The following is a 14,930-nucleotide window of genomic DNA, read 5'->3' on the forward strand; positions in this document are numbered from 1 at the left end:
CTTCTCCTCCTTTATCAAATGGCTCAGGAGGAACCCCGCACATCACGGATTTTCCCAATATACCGAGAAAATCGTATACATATTCTGAGCAACAGTTTGCAATTTGCCAAGCATCATTTTGAAGCTTCTCTCCGCATATATACAGACTTGTGCCATTAACTGACGTCAATCTACTAAAGCTACACATATATGTATATAGTTTATTTTTTACATATAACACCACAGTGAATCTCCATGGTGCGAGGAGCTCGTTAACACATTTCGAATCTAACCAACCCCTCCTCACACAAGGCCAGGAGAAGAGAGAAGAAAAAAACAACAAACCAACCTCGTCGAACAAATTTTCCCTTTCACTTTCCTTCGGTTTCCCTATCAAATGATCCGTCGAATGGGGGCCATTTGTCTCTCCCGCTGTATGGAGTATTTACATATCCCAAAATCACCGCAACCATACCCCTTCCACCCATCCCTGCGATGCGTCAACCCTCGACATGGACGATAAAGTGAACAATCACACAAAATGTCTCTCAAGTGATATTTATGGAAAGGATTTTCTCTTTTTTACACACTAAAACCATTTTATATTTTCCTTTAGGAAGCATTTTTGATTATATCAACAAAATCAAAAAATAAAGAATGATGGTCAAGATGGAAATTGTGGGAAAATTTAGGGATACGAATAACCCGAATAACCCTCTTTTTCACAATTCAGTCCAATGTCAACCCAACAAACCATTGATAGTTGCCTAAACGTTGCGCGGAGTTACATTTACTACAATGCAACCATGTCTAACGGTATATATCTGCGTTGCCTCGAAGTAGATGGTCAATAGATATCTGCGTTGCCGCAACTAGTAATCTCAACGTTGCAAAACTCTGAAATATCCTTTCCCGTATACCGTCTCGTAACTAAAATTTTTTGAAACAAAAATGTTTCAAAAAATATTTCAAAACATTCCGCTGTCATAAATGGAGGGAAATATGGTACACGCCCATAATAATCATATGGCGTCCATATTCCCATCATAATAAATGACAAACTCTAATGGATAATTTATATTATTTAATAATAGAGTTTTTAGATTTTTTCCAAATGAAAAAAAATATGCCATGCGGTTCTACCGTCATGAAATCGCCTCAAAGGAACTTAAATGATGCTCCCATCTCAATTTTCTTAATTTTTTTTACCGAAAATTATTTTTTTTAGGGGTCAAAAATTTAATTTTTTTAATTAATTATTTAAACACAAGTAATGCACCCAACTATCCCTAAGAAAGCCTTCCCACATCATTTTGGGCTCCCAATTGCTCGGAATAATGAAATAAAAATCAACTTTTTTATGCCGTCGGCCATGTTAGACATTTTTTGCAACTCTGAGGCAACGATGCAGCAACCTTTGCAACAACGTTGTAAAATGATTCGGTAGCAACCCACCAGGGCGGCGCTAGTTTTGCTGTTTGTAAACATAAATGAAAGAGACAGACTCATTTTTTTCTATTCCACTCTCTGTTTGTTTTGGGTTATTTCTCGCGATAGACGCGCCCCTTGCGGTGAAAGGCGCAACATAGGCACAAAACGTGCTTGGGTTGCGCCGGCATACCCTGATGCAACGTTTAAGCAACTAAATAAATTATATTTAATAAAATTAACAATTTTTGATAAATTATCAATAAAAAATAATTATTTTAGGGATAAATAATGCATAAAACTCATTTAGAGTCCAAAAAAACTTCAATTTCAAGGAAAATTTGTTCTTTTTCGATATTTTTTTGCAACTAGCGCAACGTTGATTTATATTTTCCTGCAACTATTTTCTAAGTGATTTTTTCAAAGTTAATTATTTTGCTTAAAATTGAGATTTTAGTGTGTTTTTAGGTAAATTATTCTTTGAGAAGTTGTAGAAAAGACTTTAGAATGCAAAAACACTTAAATTTTTCAAGTTATTGAAATAATAAAAAAAATCTTGCAACTTTGGCAACATCGCGATAAAGTATACTGCATCGTTTTCCATGCAACCATATTCGCAACTTTAGCAACTAAGAAGTAAACTCTCTTGCAACGTTGCTTCAGAGTTTCCAAAGTTAAAGTTGCAAGGTGTTTGTTGGGAAATGTTAATCTGCTCAAGATAGAGTAGAGAGAGCACCTTGGTACAGTAAATGAAAATTCTAATGTAAAAGGGTGTAGCCAAAATCAAGCAAAAAATGACCAAATCAAAAAGCAAAAAAATGGATACCAAATATCCACTCTGTGTACCCGGGAAATTGTTTCTATTCAAAAAGAAAATACTTGATTTTACTTAAAACCATCTACTCATTAAAATCGGTTCACTATCATTTATTTTCATCTGTCGGGAAACTCTTTGAGGGTGGTGTAAAAAAATGTGAAAAATCCTCTTAAGACGGTAAATGTTAAAGCTTTTAACTCTTCATACAAAAGCTCCCCTGCACGTGACTGGACAACCATGAACTTTCATACAAAATAGAGGACAAATCAGACAATACAAATATATATAGTGAATGCCTTTGAACTTACCGGCTGAGTGTTTAGAAGGTATGCAGCTCATGCGTTGTTATTGTTTGTCATGGGGTTCTCTTCAAAGTGCGTCTCCAGAACTCCGCTGGGAAGGAGAAAAGTCTTATCGTGGTGCCTCACGGCCGAATACGGTGGTGGTGATGATGATGTGGACGACGAGGCTGCCGTTGTGGTGGTCGACGACGAGACAACTGTGCCTGATGTTGACAGATTGACGCAACTACTTGCATCACGTGTCGTAGTCCTCTGTGGCAGGAGGGTTTCCTGCATAGCTTCACTATTAGCACCATTGCATTGGGAATTTCGCATTGGATCGGGTCTCCATTTACCACGGTTCCTACCCTCGACTACACTTGCTGTGGCAATGGCACCCCCAAGGGTGGCATTGGGACCAAAGAAGCACGGCATGAGTTGCTTGAACTCCTTGCGGAAGTTCTCATTGAGCCATGCATAGAGGAAGGGGTTGTAGCACGTGGACGACATTGCGATGCTGTGTGCAATGAAAAACAGGAACGTTGTAAATTGCCACTCCTCCTCCATGGAGTAGAAGTCATTGTAGATATTGACGAGATTTAGGGGAAGCCATGAGATGGCAAATACTGCAACCATTGAGATTAGCATACGATTGGTACGCTTCTTCCGATCACGATCTGCCTCCTCGCGCTTTGATGTCTTACTGCCGGGTTTCGATTTGGCACGATCATTCAACTTTATCGATACGCAAACGTAGCAGAAGGTGATGATCACGAGTGGGAATGCAAATTGGAGGAGAGACGTAAGAGCACCATAAACCTTCCGCCACTGCTCAGATGGCCAATGTTCCTCACACAGTGACACATCCTCGTTGTGATCATCCTTCCCCATGGAGATTCGCATAAAGATCCCATAGGGCATTGTGCCAAGGATGGAAAACAACCAAATCGTCACGATGATCCAAATGCAAACGGACAACTTCATGCGTGGCTGAAAGGGGTACATGATAACGAAGAAGCGATCTATCGCCACAGCAGTGAGGGTGAGTGTGGAGATGTAGACACTACATCCCTGTGCAAAGGGAACCAGATGGCACAGGGCAACACCAAACACCCACCGCCTCAGAAAGGTATATAGTGGCGTAAATGGTACGGCTAAGACGCATAGCAAAATGTCCGATAGTGCAAGATTCGTGATGAAGAAGTTTGTGACTGTCTGCATAGCTTTGTTGCGGAAAACCACATAGCACACCTGGAAGAACATCAAGAAAACCACAATGTCTTTAGTTTAGCATTGCCAGCACTGCACGGCAATTGATTAAATGTGAATGAGGGCATCTGCTTGCATAATAATGCCAACTAAGAAGCTTTCCATGAAACTTGAGTAATGCAAGATGGTACAAAATTTCTAGGAACAATAAGACATTCTTGTGCGAGATAATTAAAGTATAAGAGATGAAAAGAAAGTGGTTCACTGCACCTGGTGAAAAAAAAAAGGATTTTTTTCTCTCGTTTCTTTATTGTCAAAAAATTTTCACTTGAAACTTGCCAAGAAAATTAAAAATTAAGAAAAAAAAATGTTTAATTTATTTCTACAGAAATCACATTTTATTTCCATTTAGCACAAAAACGGATTTTCTTTGAATCCAGTGTTATGAATTTCTTAAACGCTATCAAATGAATGAATCTGAATACTTAAAGATGTTTCCCTTTTTTTACATATAAAATTCTATGTTGAATGGAAAAAATATGCCTCAGTTAATGTTTTCTCTTTTGAAGAGGAAATGGAAAACCCTAACTGCCTGGTAGAGAGAGAAAAAAAGAAAATATGGGAAAAATTGCATAGTAGTGAGCTTTTATATTTTTCCTCCACCACAATTATCCGGCTACATTAAAAAACTTTCCAACGGACTAACGGTTCTATTTTATTTGTTAGTGTTAATTTGAAGATTTCTGAAGAAAATCTAATGTCTAACGAGATTGTTTACTCAGAGAAATCTGAGCAATTAATGCACAGATTTATTGCAGAGAACTCACAAAAATGTTAATTACTGGTAGAGAGAATAAAATTTCACGCTCTGTTAAATTTTATGTTGAAAAAGGATGTAGATTAAGTTTGCTATATGTAAATAAAATAAAAATATTGAGGGGCTTATGCCTCATATATCTCATCAAAAAAAAGTATTAGAGGGCTATCGGGATAAACAAACACAAGCGCATTTTCAAAATAGAAAATTAACCTTTAACCCTTTTACGCTGCCTTTGTTATATCTTTTTGACTTTAATAATCATTTTCCCTTCTATCTTATCATTAATTTGCATAAAATTAAATTAAATTAAATAATAAATAAAGCAAAGAAAATAATAAAAATTCATTGAGAATTAGATTAATATAGCAAAGAAGGACATACCAGAATATTCCCAACGACACCCAGGATGAAAATGATGGTATAGAGGAGACAGAAGGTGGCCTGGACGAGTTCGTTGTTGATGATGTCGGTCTGCGTGGCATTTAGTGAGAAGGGTTCAGTGGTGTTGTCCGCGATGGAACCACTTGTTGGCGTCAGCAGGACGTCACCCACCCACGTGCTGTTGTGGGTATCATTTAACGATTGCGTTGCGTCCAGTAAGTCCATTGTGGCTGGATGAGTTTGTCTATATATGGTACACTGGATACGGTAAAACCACTCGCAATACACCCCAAACCCCAAATGGCGTCAAGTCTGCACCAAGTCGATGGGAAATTATCAGGATTGTTACCTCCTGCAATGCTTCCTGCCTTGGGTATTAAATCTATATAGTATGTATCTATTTTGCAATACCGTGTGTAGTTGGGTGGCGTCTTTGCGGCTCAACTTTGTACAATCGGGTCCGTTTATTTAGGTCATCGTCAAACAATCCCACTTTCACAGAGATTTACACACACCCCAATGACCAGTAGGTTTCACCAACTGCCATTTTATTAACATATTCTACGACGCACATTAACTTTTTGGAATTATTCAACCCCTCAACACTGTCACGGTGTCTGTCACATTGCGGGGATTTATCACCATGTCACCCTATTCTCGTTATTATTTATATCACTGAAGATACCATCATCGTGATGATTTTTCATCTGAAATGAAAGTGGGGGGATAGAGTTAGGTGCCATTTGGTTTGCTGGAAAAATCGTTGTAAAACAATTTAATGTTTTTCTTGAATTTTCCTTTCTAATTAAAAATCCTGGTATTTAAATTTTCTTTTTGAATCTTCAAAGAAAAGAATAGAGGTAGATTTGAGAAAACTTTATACTTTAGGAGCTTTTCTTTTTAAAATCTAAAGCCATAATTTCTAATAAAAAAGACTTTCAAAGCCTCCAAAGCATTGTACTTTCTGAGCTTTTAAAAATAATTTCGAACTTTGGGAGAATATACTCGAACTTTCCCACAAACCCATGTTTTAGTTTGAAGTGTTGACTCATTTTAATTAATGCCGAAATGGAGGCGCCTGGTTAATTACACGCAATTTTCACTGCTATGTGACTACCAAGAGTCATTAAGAATGTCCAATTTTTTTTTAGAAAGACAGCATACAGTATTAATTCCCATTGACTGTGCGATATTTGGTGTTTCCAATTATGTTGGATTTTTCCGATGAATTTTGACTCCTAATAAGTCTCTTCTCGATTTCTTCTTTTCCTTGGCTGAATAAGAAATTTTGTGATGGATGGCATTTAATTATAAGCTGGGTGAGGATTTTGCAACACTGAAACTCACTCTCGTTGCGCACAATTAGAAGTACATACCTATATAATATTATGTACATGTATATTGAAGCAAAAAGTGGGCGTGATAAGAACCAAAAGGCACGATAATATAAATTCTATCGGATTATGCTAATGATAAGGTTCGGAGTGCGCACCAAAGTAATGACGATATGGATGTTTATTGGGGGAACATCATTAAATGTAATTTATAGAGCGACGTTCAAATATCAAAATGGAAAATTTCTCTCTGATTTCTCAATAAATTTTCCTCCCCGCAAGTTGTGGCATTGCCCACTAATTAGGCTCTTTTGCTCTACATAGAGCCAGAGAGACGGGGAGCATTGAACTAAAAGAAAATAATCTATCTGATTTTTTATTAGATCATTAAGCTCTTACTCGTTATTTTTTTACGCCACTCACTGCTAAATTCCTTCAATATAAATCTCAAAATGATCTGCAATAGATTATGTATCTATAGAGATTTTCCACTTGCTAGAGTAGCAGCTGCTCTCGTCGTGGAATACGCTCCCCTCCCTGTTGCTGACACGGGGGAAGAAAGAAGCAGAAAAAAATGTCTTAAGCTCACCAATTAAGTGATTGTTTTCAGTTGTATATATATGGCAATTAAATTGTGTATTTAGTGTCCCTCCCTCGTACTGATCAGTGCCGAGACTCAATATTTCTGCTTCTGACGTCGAATCGCCAATTATGTCGATAATCTCTTAGTGATTTTCTTTTACCAGCAACCACCACCATCAGAAGATGGCAAAAGAAGAGAGAAAATAATTAATATTTGACCTCTTTCTTTCATGCCCACCAGAGATTTTCCTTTACATAAGGCATATATTCCAGACAGTGTGACAAGACGTATAGACGGTACAAACTACACACGAATAAATGAAGAATTTGATAGCTTTTCGGTGAAAGAAAAGAGAATGAAGAAGTTGGAAAATCTCATTGAGCAGTCTTGTGTGTAATTTTTCTCGTGATGGGAAGGATTTAGGGTATGTCGCGCGATGAAAATGACTGACATTAATTTTTCGCAATTCCTATTCCACCCAGAGAAAACTCGACCTTTTACCACTTGACTTGACTGATGGGAAAAGTATTTTATCAAAAGATACCCTCCATTCTCAACGATTGCCCTTGTTGAGTTTTCCAACAAAAAAGAAAATATTTTCCCCTGTTTTCACCTTATGCGGAATTGACCAAGGTATATACTTGAAGGCTTCTTTTAACTTTTTTTTCAACAAAGGGGCGAGCTTTTTCTTTCCCTTTTCCATAAAGGAAATTCCCTGAATTGTTTGTTTGTTTGTATCAATTTGAATTGCAAAAAACTTACAGGCAAAGCGAGTAAAAGGTAAAGTTTCAGTAGAAAATCCCACGGGAAAATAAGTTTTTGGTTATAGAAATACACGTGGAAATTATTTAAATAAAAGAATTTTAAAGTCAATCATAACGCGTCCAGTTATAAGAGTTGGTGTCCCACAACGTGTAGAAGTTTGTTTATGCGTTGTAATGCGATTTAGCAGACAAATTTGATTTTTTTTTTTTGTAAAATTCGACAATTTGATGGATAAAAATGGTCATATCTCTGGTTCTATAACACATACAGAAACTTCTTGACTAGTTATGGAAAGGTCTTAAAATAAGCTAGAATATGGGATAAATTTTGATACTTTTCAAGGTCACCTCTAGAACACAAAATGGCGGCTTTTTGTTTTACTAAAACAGTTTTTCGCATTTTTCGTCCTCAAGAAATGGTTCTAGATGTTTCTAATGTTCTAGAAAGTTGTAGAGAATTGCAAAACCTTTAATTTGATACCAAGTTGAGCGAAATCGGACAAGCCGTTCAAGAGATATGGTTCTTAGAACTTTTCAAATTCAAGAATTTTTCAAATGGCTATATTTTCTAAACGGCGACATAGATTTTCTTCATTTTCGGACTGGTCAAAGATATTGAGTCAGGCTACAACATATCAAAATTTAAAAGAAATCGATAATGGGGATTCGGAGATATTGCCCCTTAAAATTAGGCAATTTTTGTTTTTGATTTTAGCGCCTCTTGAGGATGTTTTTGAAACTCGAAATGTTCTAGATAGTTGTAGGGTTTCACAAAACCTTTAATTTGATACCAAGATGGTCAAAATCGGTCAAGCCGTTCTCGAGATATATCGAAAAAACACTTTTTGCTTTAGGACGCCATATTTGCTAAACCGCTTGACCGATTTTCAAGTATGAATTATCGATGAAAACGTCTCACTGAGCTCTACAACATACTAAAATTTCAGACCTCTAACTATAAGGGAAGTGGTTGACAGTAGTTCAAAATGGCGGACGGCGGCCATCTTGGATTTCGAAAATGTGAAAAAATGAAATTTTACACCCACATTTCTATATAAAACTTCAAACCGGAAGTCTCTATCTCTTATCATTCTCGAGCTATAAAGCAAAGTTTAGAGTCCCGGACGGCAGGCCGGCAGGCCGGCCGGATCAAAAATTTTCCACCACCATTTTCGTAATGTGGGATGTCTAAAACGTGCTCATACTAAGTTTGAGCCCGATCTGAGGTGGTCAGATTTTCCGACGATTACAATACTTGGTGTTGGCCACGAAGTGGAACACCAACTAATATTTTAAAAATGTTTGTTTGTATAAAATCCAACTTTATGTAAATAATTAAAATCCAGATTTTTTTGAACTTGTCAGTGAGCTTTCGGAAAACATTATAAGATAAGCTAGAAATTTTCCATAGAAAATCTTTAAATCCTTCAAAATAGCTGATTTACTTCAATAACGAGCATATTGAAATAAATTAAACTAGCAAAGAAATTGATTAAAAATTTTTTTTAAATAAATAAAAACCCACAACTGGGATAAATAATTTTAATGAGAAAATTAATTAAAAATGTCTTAAAAGTTCACAAAAAATCAAACCCAATCAAGTATAACTTTTTTAGTTTAAATACCATGATTATTTTGATCTATAGCTAGTGAGCTTGAGGGAGAATTCAATCTCAAGAGCTTTTTTCTACTTATTTTGCACTTGATCATCTCTTGACCTTCTTTATAACATCTTCTAAAGCTTTTCAATTTGTTGTCTTTTCATTAAACTCCGCTGGAGTTATCATAAAATTGTATAGAAAAAAAAACTTATTTATTCCAATCTTTGAAAGCATCTGTGAGCTTTTATAAGGGCAAAGAACAATAAAACTTAAATATTCAATAAAACTTTAAAGTTGTTTGCAAACGTGGAAATCGTGGAAAACTATCCTGATTGTTTGATTTGTGCTTTGCAATTTGCATAAAAATCTGATTGAAAAATTTCCCCCCGAAATTTGTGATAAAAGCTTTATTTATATTGTCACACTTTAAACTTTTGTAATGTTCACCCCTATCTTACAAGTTTATGTACACATTTTCCATTTCAAAACTCCTCAAAATTTAATCACCAAAGTAAAATTTACCCGCATTATTCATAAACAAATCCAACAAAAAGGAAAATGTCTCATAAGCTGAATCATTTCTTTGCATATTTCATGTCGAGGGGAAATTCCAGAAAAAAAACAGTCAAAATGTCTTACTGCGATACATCTCGCATTGGATTTTGTGTAAATTATATATTTTTCAGCACATCCCGCATGTGGGATGTAAAATATTGCAAAAAATTGATATTTTTGGCATTCTTTGACATGCTGCGGTCAAACTGTGAAGAAAAAAAATCACAATATTCTCTTTTATTGTTAAACCACGAGAGGAAGCCATAAATTCGTTCACACCACGCATGAAGGTCGTTGGTGTTTGGATGAAAAATTCGTCCAACTGACGATGTAATAAATGAAATTTATTCTTGAGGAGAATTCTTTTCTTCACATCCACCAAAAATGCGTATAGTATACTTGAGATAAAATACTCTAAATCTGGTAGAAGTTTTTCATGCAAATAGCCAATATGTAGATGGAAACAGACGTGTTTTTTCGGGATCTGTGGTAAATAGTTTAAGAGGGATGTGATAATGTACAGAGTAGAATCGCCGGGGCAGGAACAAGATGTTCAAAAAAATAAAGTCAGTAAATATTTTGCGAAGAAAAGTTTTAGTTTTTTTATTCGTTACAAACTTCGAGCTGTTTTAACTATTTTGAAAATGAGTAATTGATTTTAAAAATCATAAATTGTGGAAAATTGTAGGTAATAGATTGTTTTCCCGATTGTGAAATTTAATTGTGCCTGTAATGAAATGGATAAACATCTTCGAAAGATTTTACTCTGTGATATTTTTATTTTATGTAAAAAATTCTAAATGAGTTCTATTTTTGAAAAATTCTTCTGCTGGAATGTAAATAATTTCCTCTCTGTCTGGGATATCTTGTATATGTCATCATCTATTTCTATCCATTCCTAATTAGATGAATCATGTATAGCTGTGATTTCTTTTTAACATCAAACGATGAATTATTTTGAAAGAATTTTCTAAAAGTAAATCTCAAGTTTAGAACATTCCATTTAGGTTCCTCTTGAGATGGAAATCTTCGTGTAATTCGAAATATACATTCCAATAAAATTGAAGATTAATCCAAAAATGATTATTTGCACAAATGGTGCCAATTTGGGTAAATCAAGCAATTTAATAGATGTTTGACAAATAAACCACAAGCACACATTTCACTTCGATATACACCAGCATACTCGTGCAAATTTTAATCATGTTAATACGATTAAAAATTTACAATTGATTTGGGGGAGAGGGTGGTATTGTACCTGCTGTACCAAAAGTTCACTTTCGACCCTCATGATTTGATCTATATTTGTGCAGTTTAGTGGAAATTCGATATGGATTGAGAACAAAATAATAAGCTCAATGTGTGGGTGTTGGGAATTTTGAAAATTTGCTACTAAATAAAATTTATTTGTACATTTAGTTATAGTATGAAATTGAAATTAGTGTTGTTTAACGAGCTTTATACCTTCCAGATATTATGACTCTACACTGTGAGCTTAAACAGATTTAAATCATTTTCAAGGTCTTTCCATCATTTGTACATCACGTTCACGTTCAAGTTAAGACATAAAATCCCACCCACAATTTGCATTACGTAAAGCTTTTACACAAACTTTTAAGCTTTTCAGCCGTTTTGAGCTTCTGTTTGATGCATTTTAACTTTCTTTTATTCCTATTCGAAACGTTAGGAATTAAAGCTTTGCGTTAACACCCAAGATTTTGAAAGAGAAACTCAGAAAAAAAACATTTCCTAAAGAAAAAGGTATTTTACCACAAAAATTCAGTTCAAAAGCTTCGTCTAGGAATAATTGGGTCAATTTTGTTAAAAATCTATTCTTTTCTTACAATTCATAAATTAAAAAATATTTGGTGTTCATGGGAAAAATCTTAAGAGATTTTGAACTTACATCGTGTTTTTGAATACAAATTACTCTTCCAGAGTTCTTTAAAGATCTTTCTGGCCATTCTAGCCTTATTCGTGAACAACAAATTCTTTGATTTTCTTTAAAAGAACGAAAATAGATTAATTTGAATATCAACTGTCAAAATCTTATATAACACCTTTTAAGTTATTATAAAACAAAGATTTTTATCAGTATCAACCCAAATGCTTGCGAAAAGTTAAATGATAAATTTTAATTAATATGAAATAAAAATTCTTCTTTGCAATTTTATAAAAGCAATAGATTTCCCATTATATCTGACTATATCTCCATTTCTATAGTAGATAGAACATCAAAGAAAAATATATAAATAAGAAACAGATCAATTCCTCAATTTCATGTTCAGTCTATTATTAGCAAATGCTTGAAGTTTTGGATAACATTCACGATATTTCTACTAATTTTTTATCCTTGGAAGTCATAAAAACAATTAAAAATTTATTTGCGGGAAGGGATAATCAGTTCAAGAGAAGTTGAGTGCAATTTCATATGAACTTGACCGGTTGTAATTTACTGTTGTGAATTAATATTTCAGGTAAAGAAAATTCAATTAAGTCCCTCTTAAGTGTCTTCAAGTCCTAGTTGAGAGATAAATTATTAAAGTATTTCTCTCATGATTTATATAGCTTCTGCATTATTTATCATCCTACCTCAGAGTCTCTCCGTGAAACCTTATGGGAAAATATTTCCCACAATTTCCCAGGGAAAAATTGTCAACTTGTCAAGAATTTCGCCCAACCCTACGATAAGAGTTTTTTTTTGTTCTGGATAGGGTGGGTGGGTGGAAAATATATATATGTGGCAGTAAACAGTAACATGATTGCAAAACGAACAACTCCTCCCGAAAAAAGATTTTTTTACGTACCACCACACCACTTTTTTTAGCCCATTGAACGACCTAATTTATTTATTTGGCAGATTTTTTTTTGTGCTGCCTTTAACCTCTTGTGTGGAGCCGTGTTGCGTGTGGAAATTGGCTTTTCATTGTAATAATTCAAGCTACAACGACGTGGAAGGGATTTTTGCAAAGAGGCGGCAAATTGCAATTTAATTCCACACTGCGTAAATACAAAGAAGTTTATAGGAATTTTTTTTCGCATGTCAATGGCAGGATTTTAATTAAAAAATCACACATTGATGGTTTATTGTAAAACCTTCAAAATATTTGACACACACCAACCACAAAGTTTCGTACTTTTTTTTTTGAATTTGTCTAATGTGTCCTCCACATAATTGAGCAGCAAAATGGGGTGTAGTGACGGAGAATCAATGCGAGGATGGGGAAAATAACTTATCACTCCAACACTATTAGGCCACACACTGATAAAATTGTGTATAAACCGGAAAAGCGATGTGCCTCGAATGCCAACCAAGAATCGACTGATGGCTTTAACTCCGTAGCGTCTGATTCCATCCACAATATCTATCTCGTGGCGTCGAGCGCATTCCAACAGAAGCGTCCACATCGGAGCACAGAGGCACTCTCTTCTCTCACAGTTTCCTCACTTTTTTTGCCTTCATTTTCCGGGAGAACGACACTCTCGCAGAAGCACGTGTAGCTCAAGTACATAATACACTCGCCGGTTTATTATGAACTCTCCCCCCCCCCCTTTGTACAAAATAGACCAATCAATTATGTACATTATTCGTAAAAAAAAATCATTTTCATTTTGTCTTATTTATTATTCTTACCATACATATTCTTTGTCTAATACACAAAACAAATGTAATTTTTTACTAATTGTTTTCTTTATGCGGGATCAAAGACTGAACTTTTGATTTCAAGGTGGTTTAAAATATTTATGTATTTTTTATAATAAAATAAAATGTTAATTAAAAGCTTATCTGAAGCTTAGAATTTCACTACGACTATTACGATATTCAATTTTTTAATTTTTTGGCGGTATTCTAAGATAAATATAAAGATCAAAATAAAGAAAAAAACCAAGATTTGGTATTCTACTTTAAAATTCCAAGAAATTTTCAGGATAATCTTGGAAATTCAAAATATTTCAAGATTTGGTATTCTAAGATAGAGATTTACGGTCGAACCATAACCTAAAAATCTTGTTTCTCCATACAACTTCCAAGACTTTTAGTATTCTGAGATACGCATCAAAATCAAAATAAAGATTTACAAAATGACTTGTCAAAAGAGACTTGGATAAAAATATTCCAAGATTTTGTATTCTACGATAGAGATTTACGGTCTTATTATAACGTAAATTGTCTTGGATTTATGTGAAATTCCAAGACGGTTTTGGGGTCCTTTGAAAAATTGGTTTTGAAATGAGGTAAAGGCAAAGTAAATTCAGTATGGGAGATATGAAAACTCTTGTACAAATATGGGATGCAGATGCAAAATGACGGGTTTTTGCCGGAATTGTGTTCACTCCATCTTGCTAATGATAGAGTGACCTCCGGGTTGTACCAGGATTGTCAAATCTTGGACAAATACGTGATGTTGGTGCAAAATTTTTTGTTTTTCACTGGAATTGTGGTCACTTCTCCTTTGTAATGGTGGAGTGACCTCCGGATTGGGGATCTCATCCCCGGATTGTCACATCCTGGACAATCCTGGGATGCTGGTGCAAAAATGTTTGTTTTTTGCCGGAATTATGGTCACTTCTCCTTTGTAATGATAAAGTTACCTCCAGATTGGGGATCTCATCACAGGATTGTCACATCCTGGACAATCCTGGGATGCTGGTGCAAAATTGTGGGTTTTTCGACGGAATTGTGGTCACTCCTGATTGGTAATGATGGAGTGACCTCCAGATTGAGGCTCTCATCCCAGGATTGTCAAGTCCTGGACAATTAGGGGATGCTGGTGCAAAATTGTGGGTTTTTCGACGGATTTATGGTCACTTCCTATTAGTAATGTTGGAGTGACCACTACTCTGGCGAAAAAACCACAATTTTGCACCAGCATTCCCTAATTGTCCAGGGCTTGATAGTTCTGAGATGAAATCCTTAGTCCGGAGGTCACTTTATCATTACCAATGAGAAGTGACCACAATTCCGGCGAAAAACAAACATTTTTGCACCAGCATCCCAGGATTGTCCAGGATGTGACAATCCGGGGATGAGATGCCCAATCCGGAGATCACTTTATCATTACCAATGAGAAGTGACCACTAACCCTGGAAAAAAATTTAAAAATTGCCCCAGAATCCCAGGATTGTCCAGGATATGACAATCCTGGGATGAGATCCTTAATCCGGAGGTCACTCCAT

The 14,930-nt window shown here is 35.3% G+C and overlaps 1 protein-coding gene across 5 annotated transcripts in view; it reads right to left on the minus strand.

Annotated features, from left to right (window-relative positions):
• The window catches only part of LOC129796489 (prolactin-releasing peptide receptor-like), a 29,675-nt gene extending 16,584 nt beyond the window's left edge, over window positions 1-13,091 (minus strand). For 2 of the 5 annotated variants that reach the window (XR_008751224.1, XM_055838474.1), the window contains exons 1-3: window positions 12,890-13,091; window positions 4,916-5,622; window positions 2,533-3,756 (exon numbers count right to left, since the gene is read on the minus strand). Coding sequence is in view for 4 of the 5 variants with exons in the window: in XM_055838474.1 (XP_055694449.1) it covers window positions 2,560-3,756; window positions 4,916-5,140 (1,422 nt within the window). In the remaining variant the exon portion in view is untranslated. Of the gene's footprint in view, window positions 1-2,532; window positions 3,757-4,915; window positions 5,623-5,938; window positions 6,151-6,648; window positions 6,785-12,870 lie in introns of those variants that run through there. The other 3 variants (XM_055838477.1, XM_055838478.1, XM_055838476.1) reach the window with 3 other exon arrangements.
• Between the last annotated feature and the right edge of the window lie 1,839 nt (window positions 13,092-14,930).

Source organism: Lutzomyia longipalpis, chromosome 4 (assembly GCF_024334085.1).
Source record: "Lutzomyia longipalpis isolate SR_M1_2022 chromosome 4, ASM2433408v1".
In the NCBI taxonomy this organism is placed as follows: domain Eukaryota; kingdom Metazoa; phylum Arthropoda; class Insecta; order Diptera; family Psychodidae; genus Lutzomyia; species Lutzomyia longipalpis.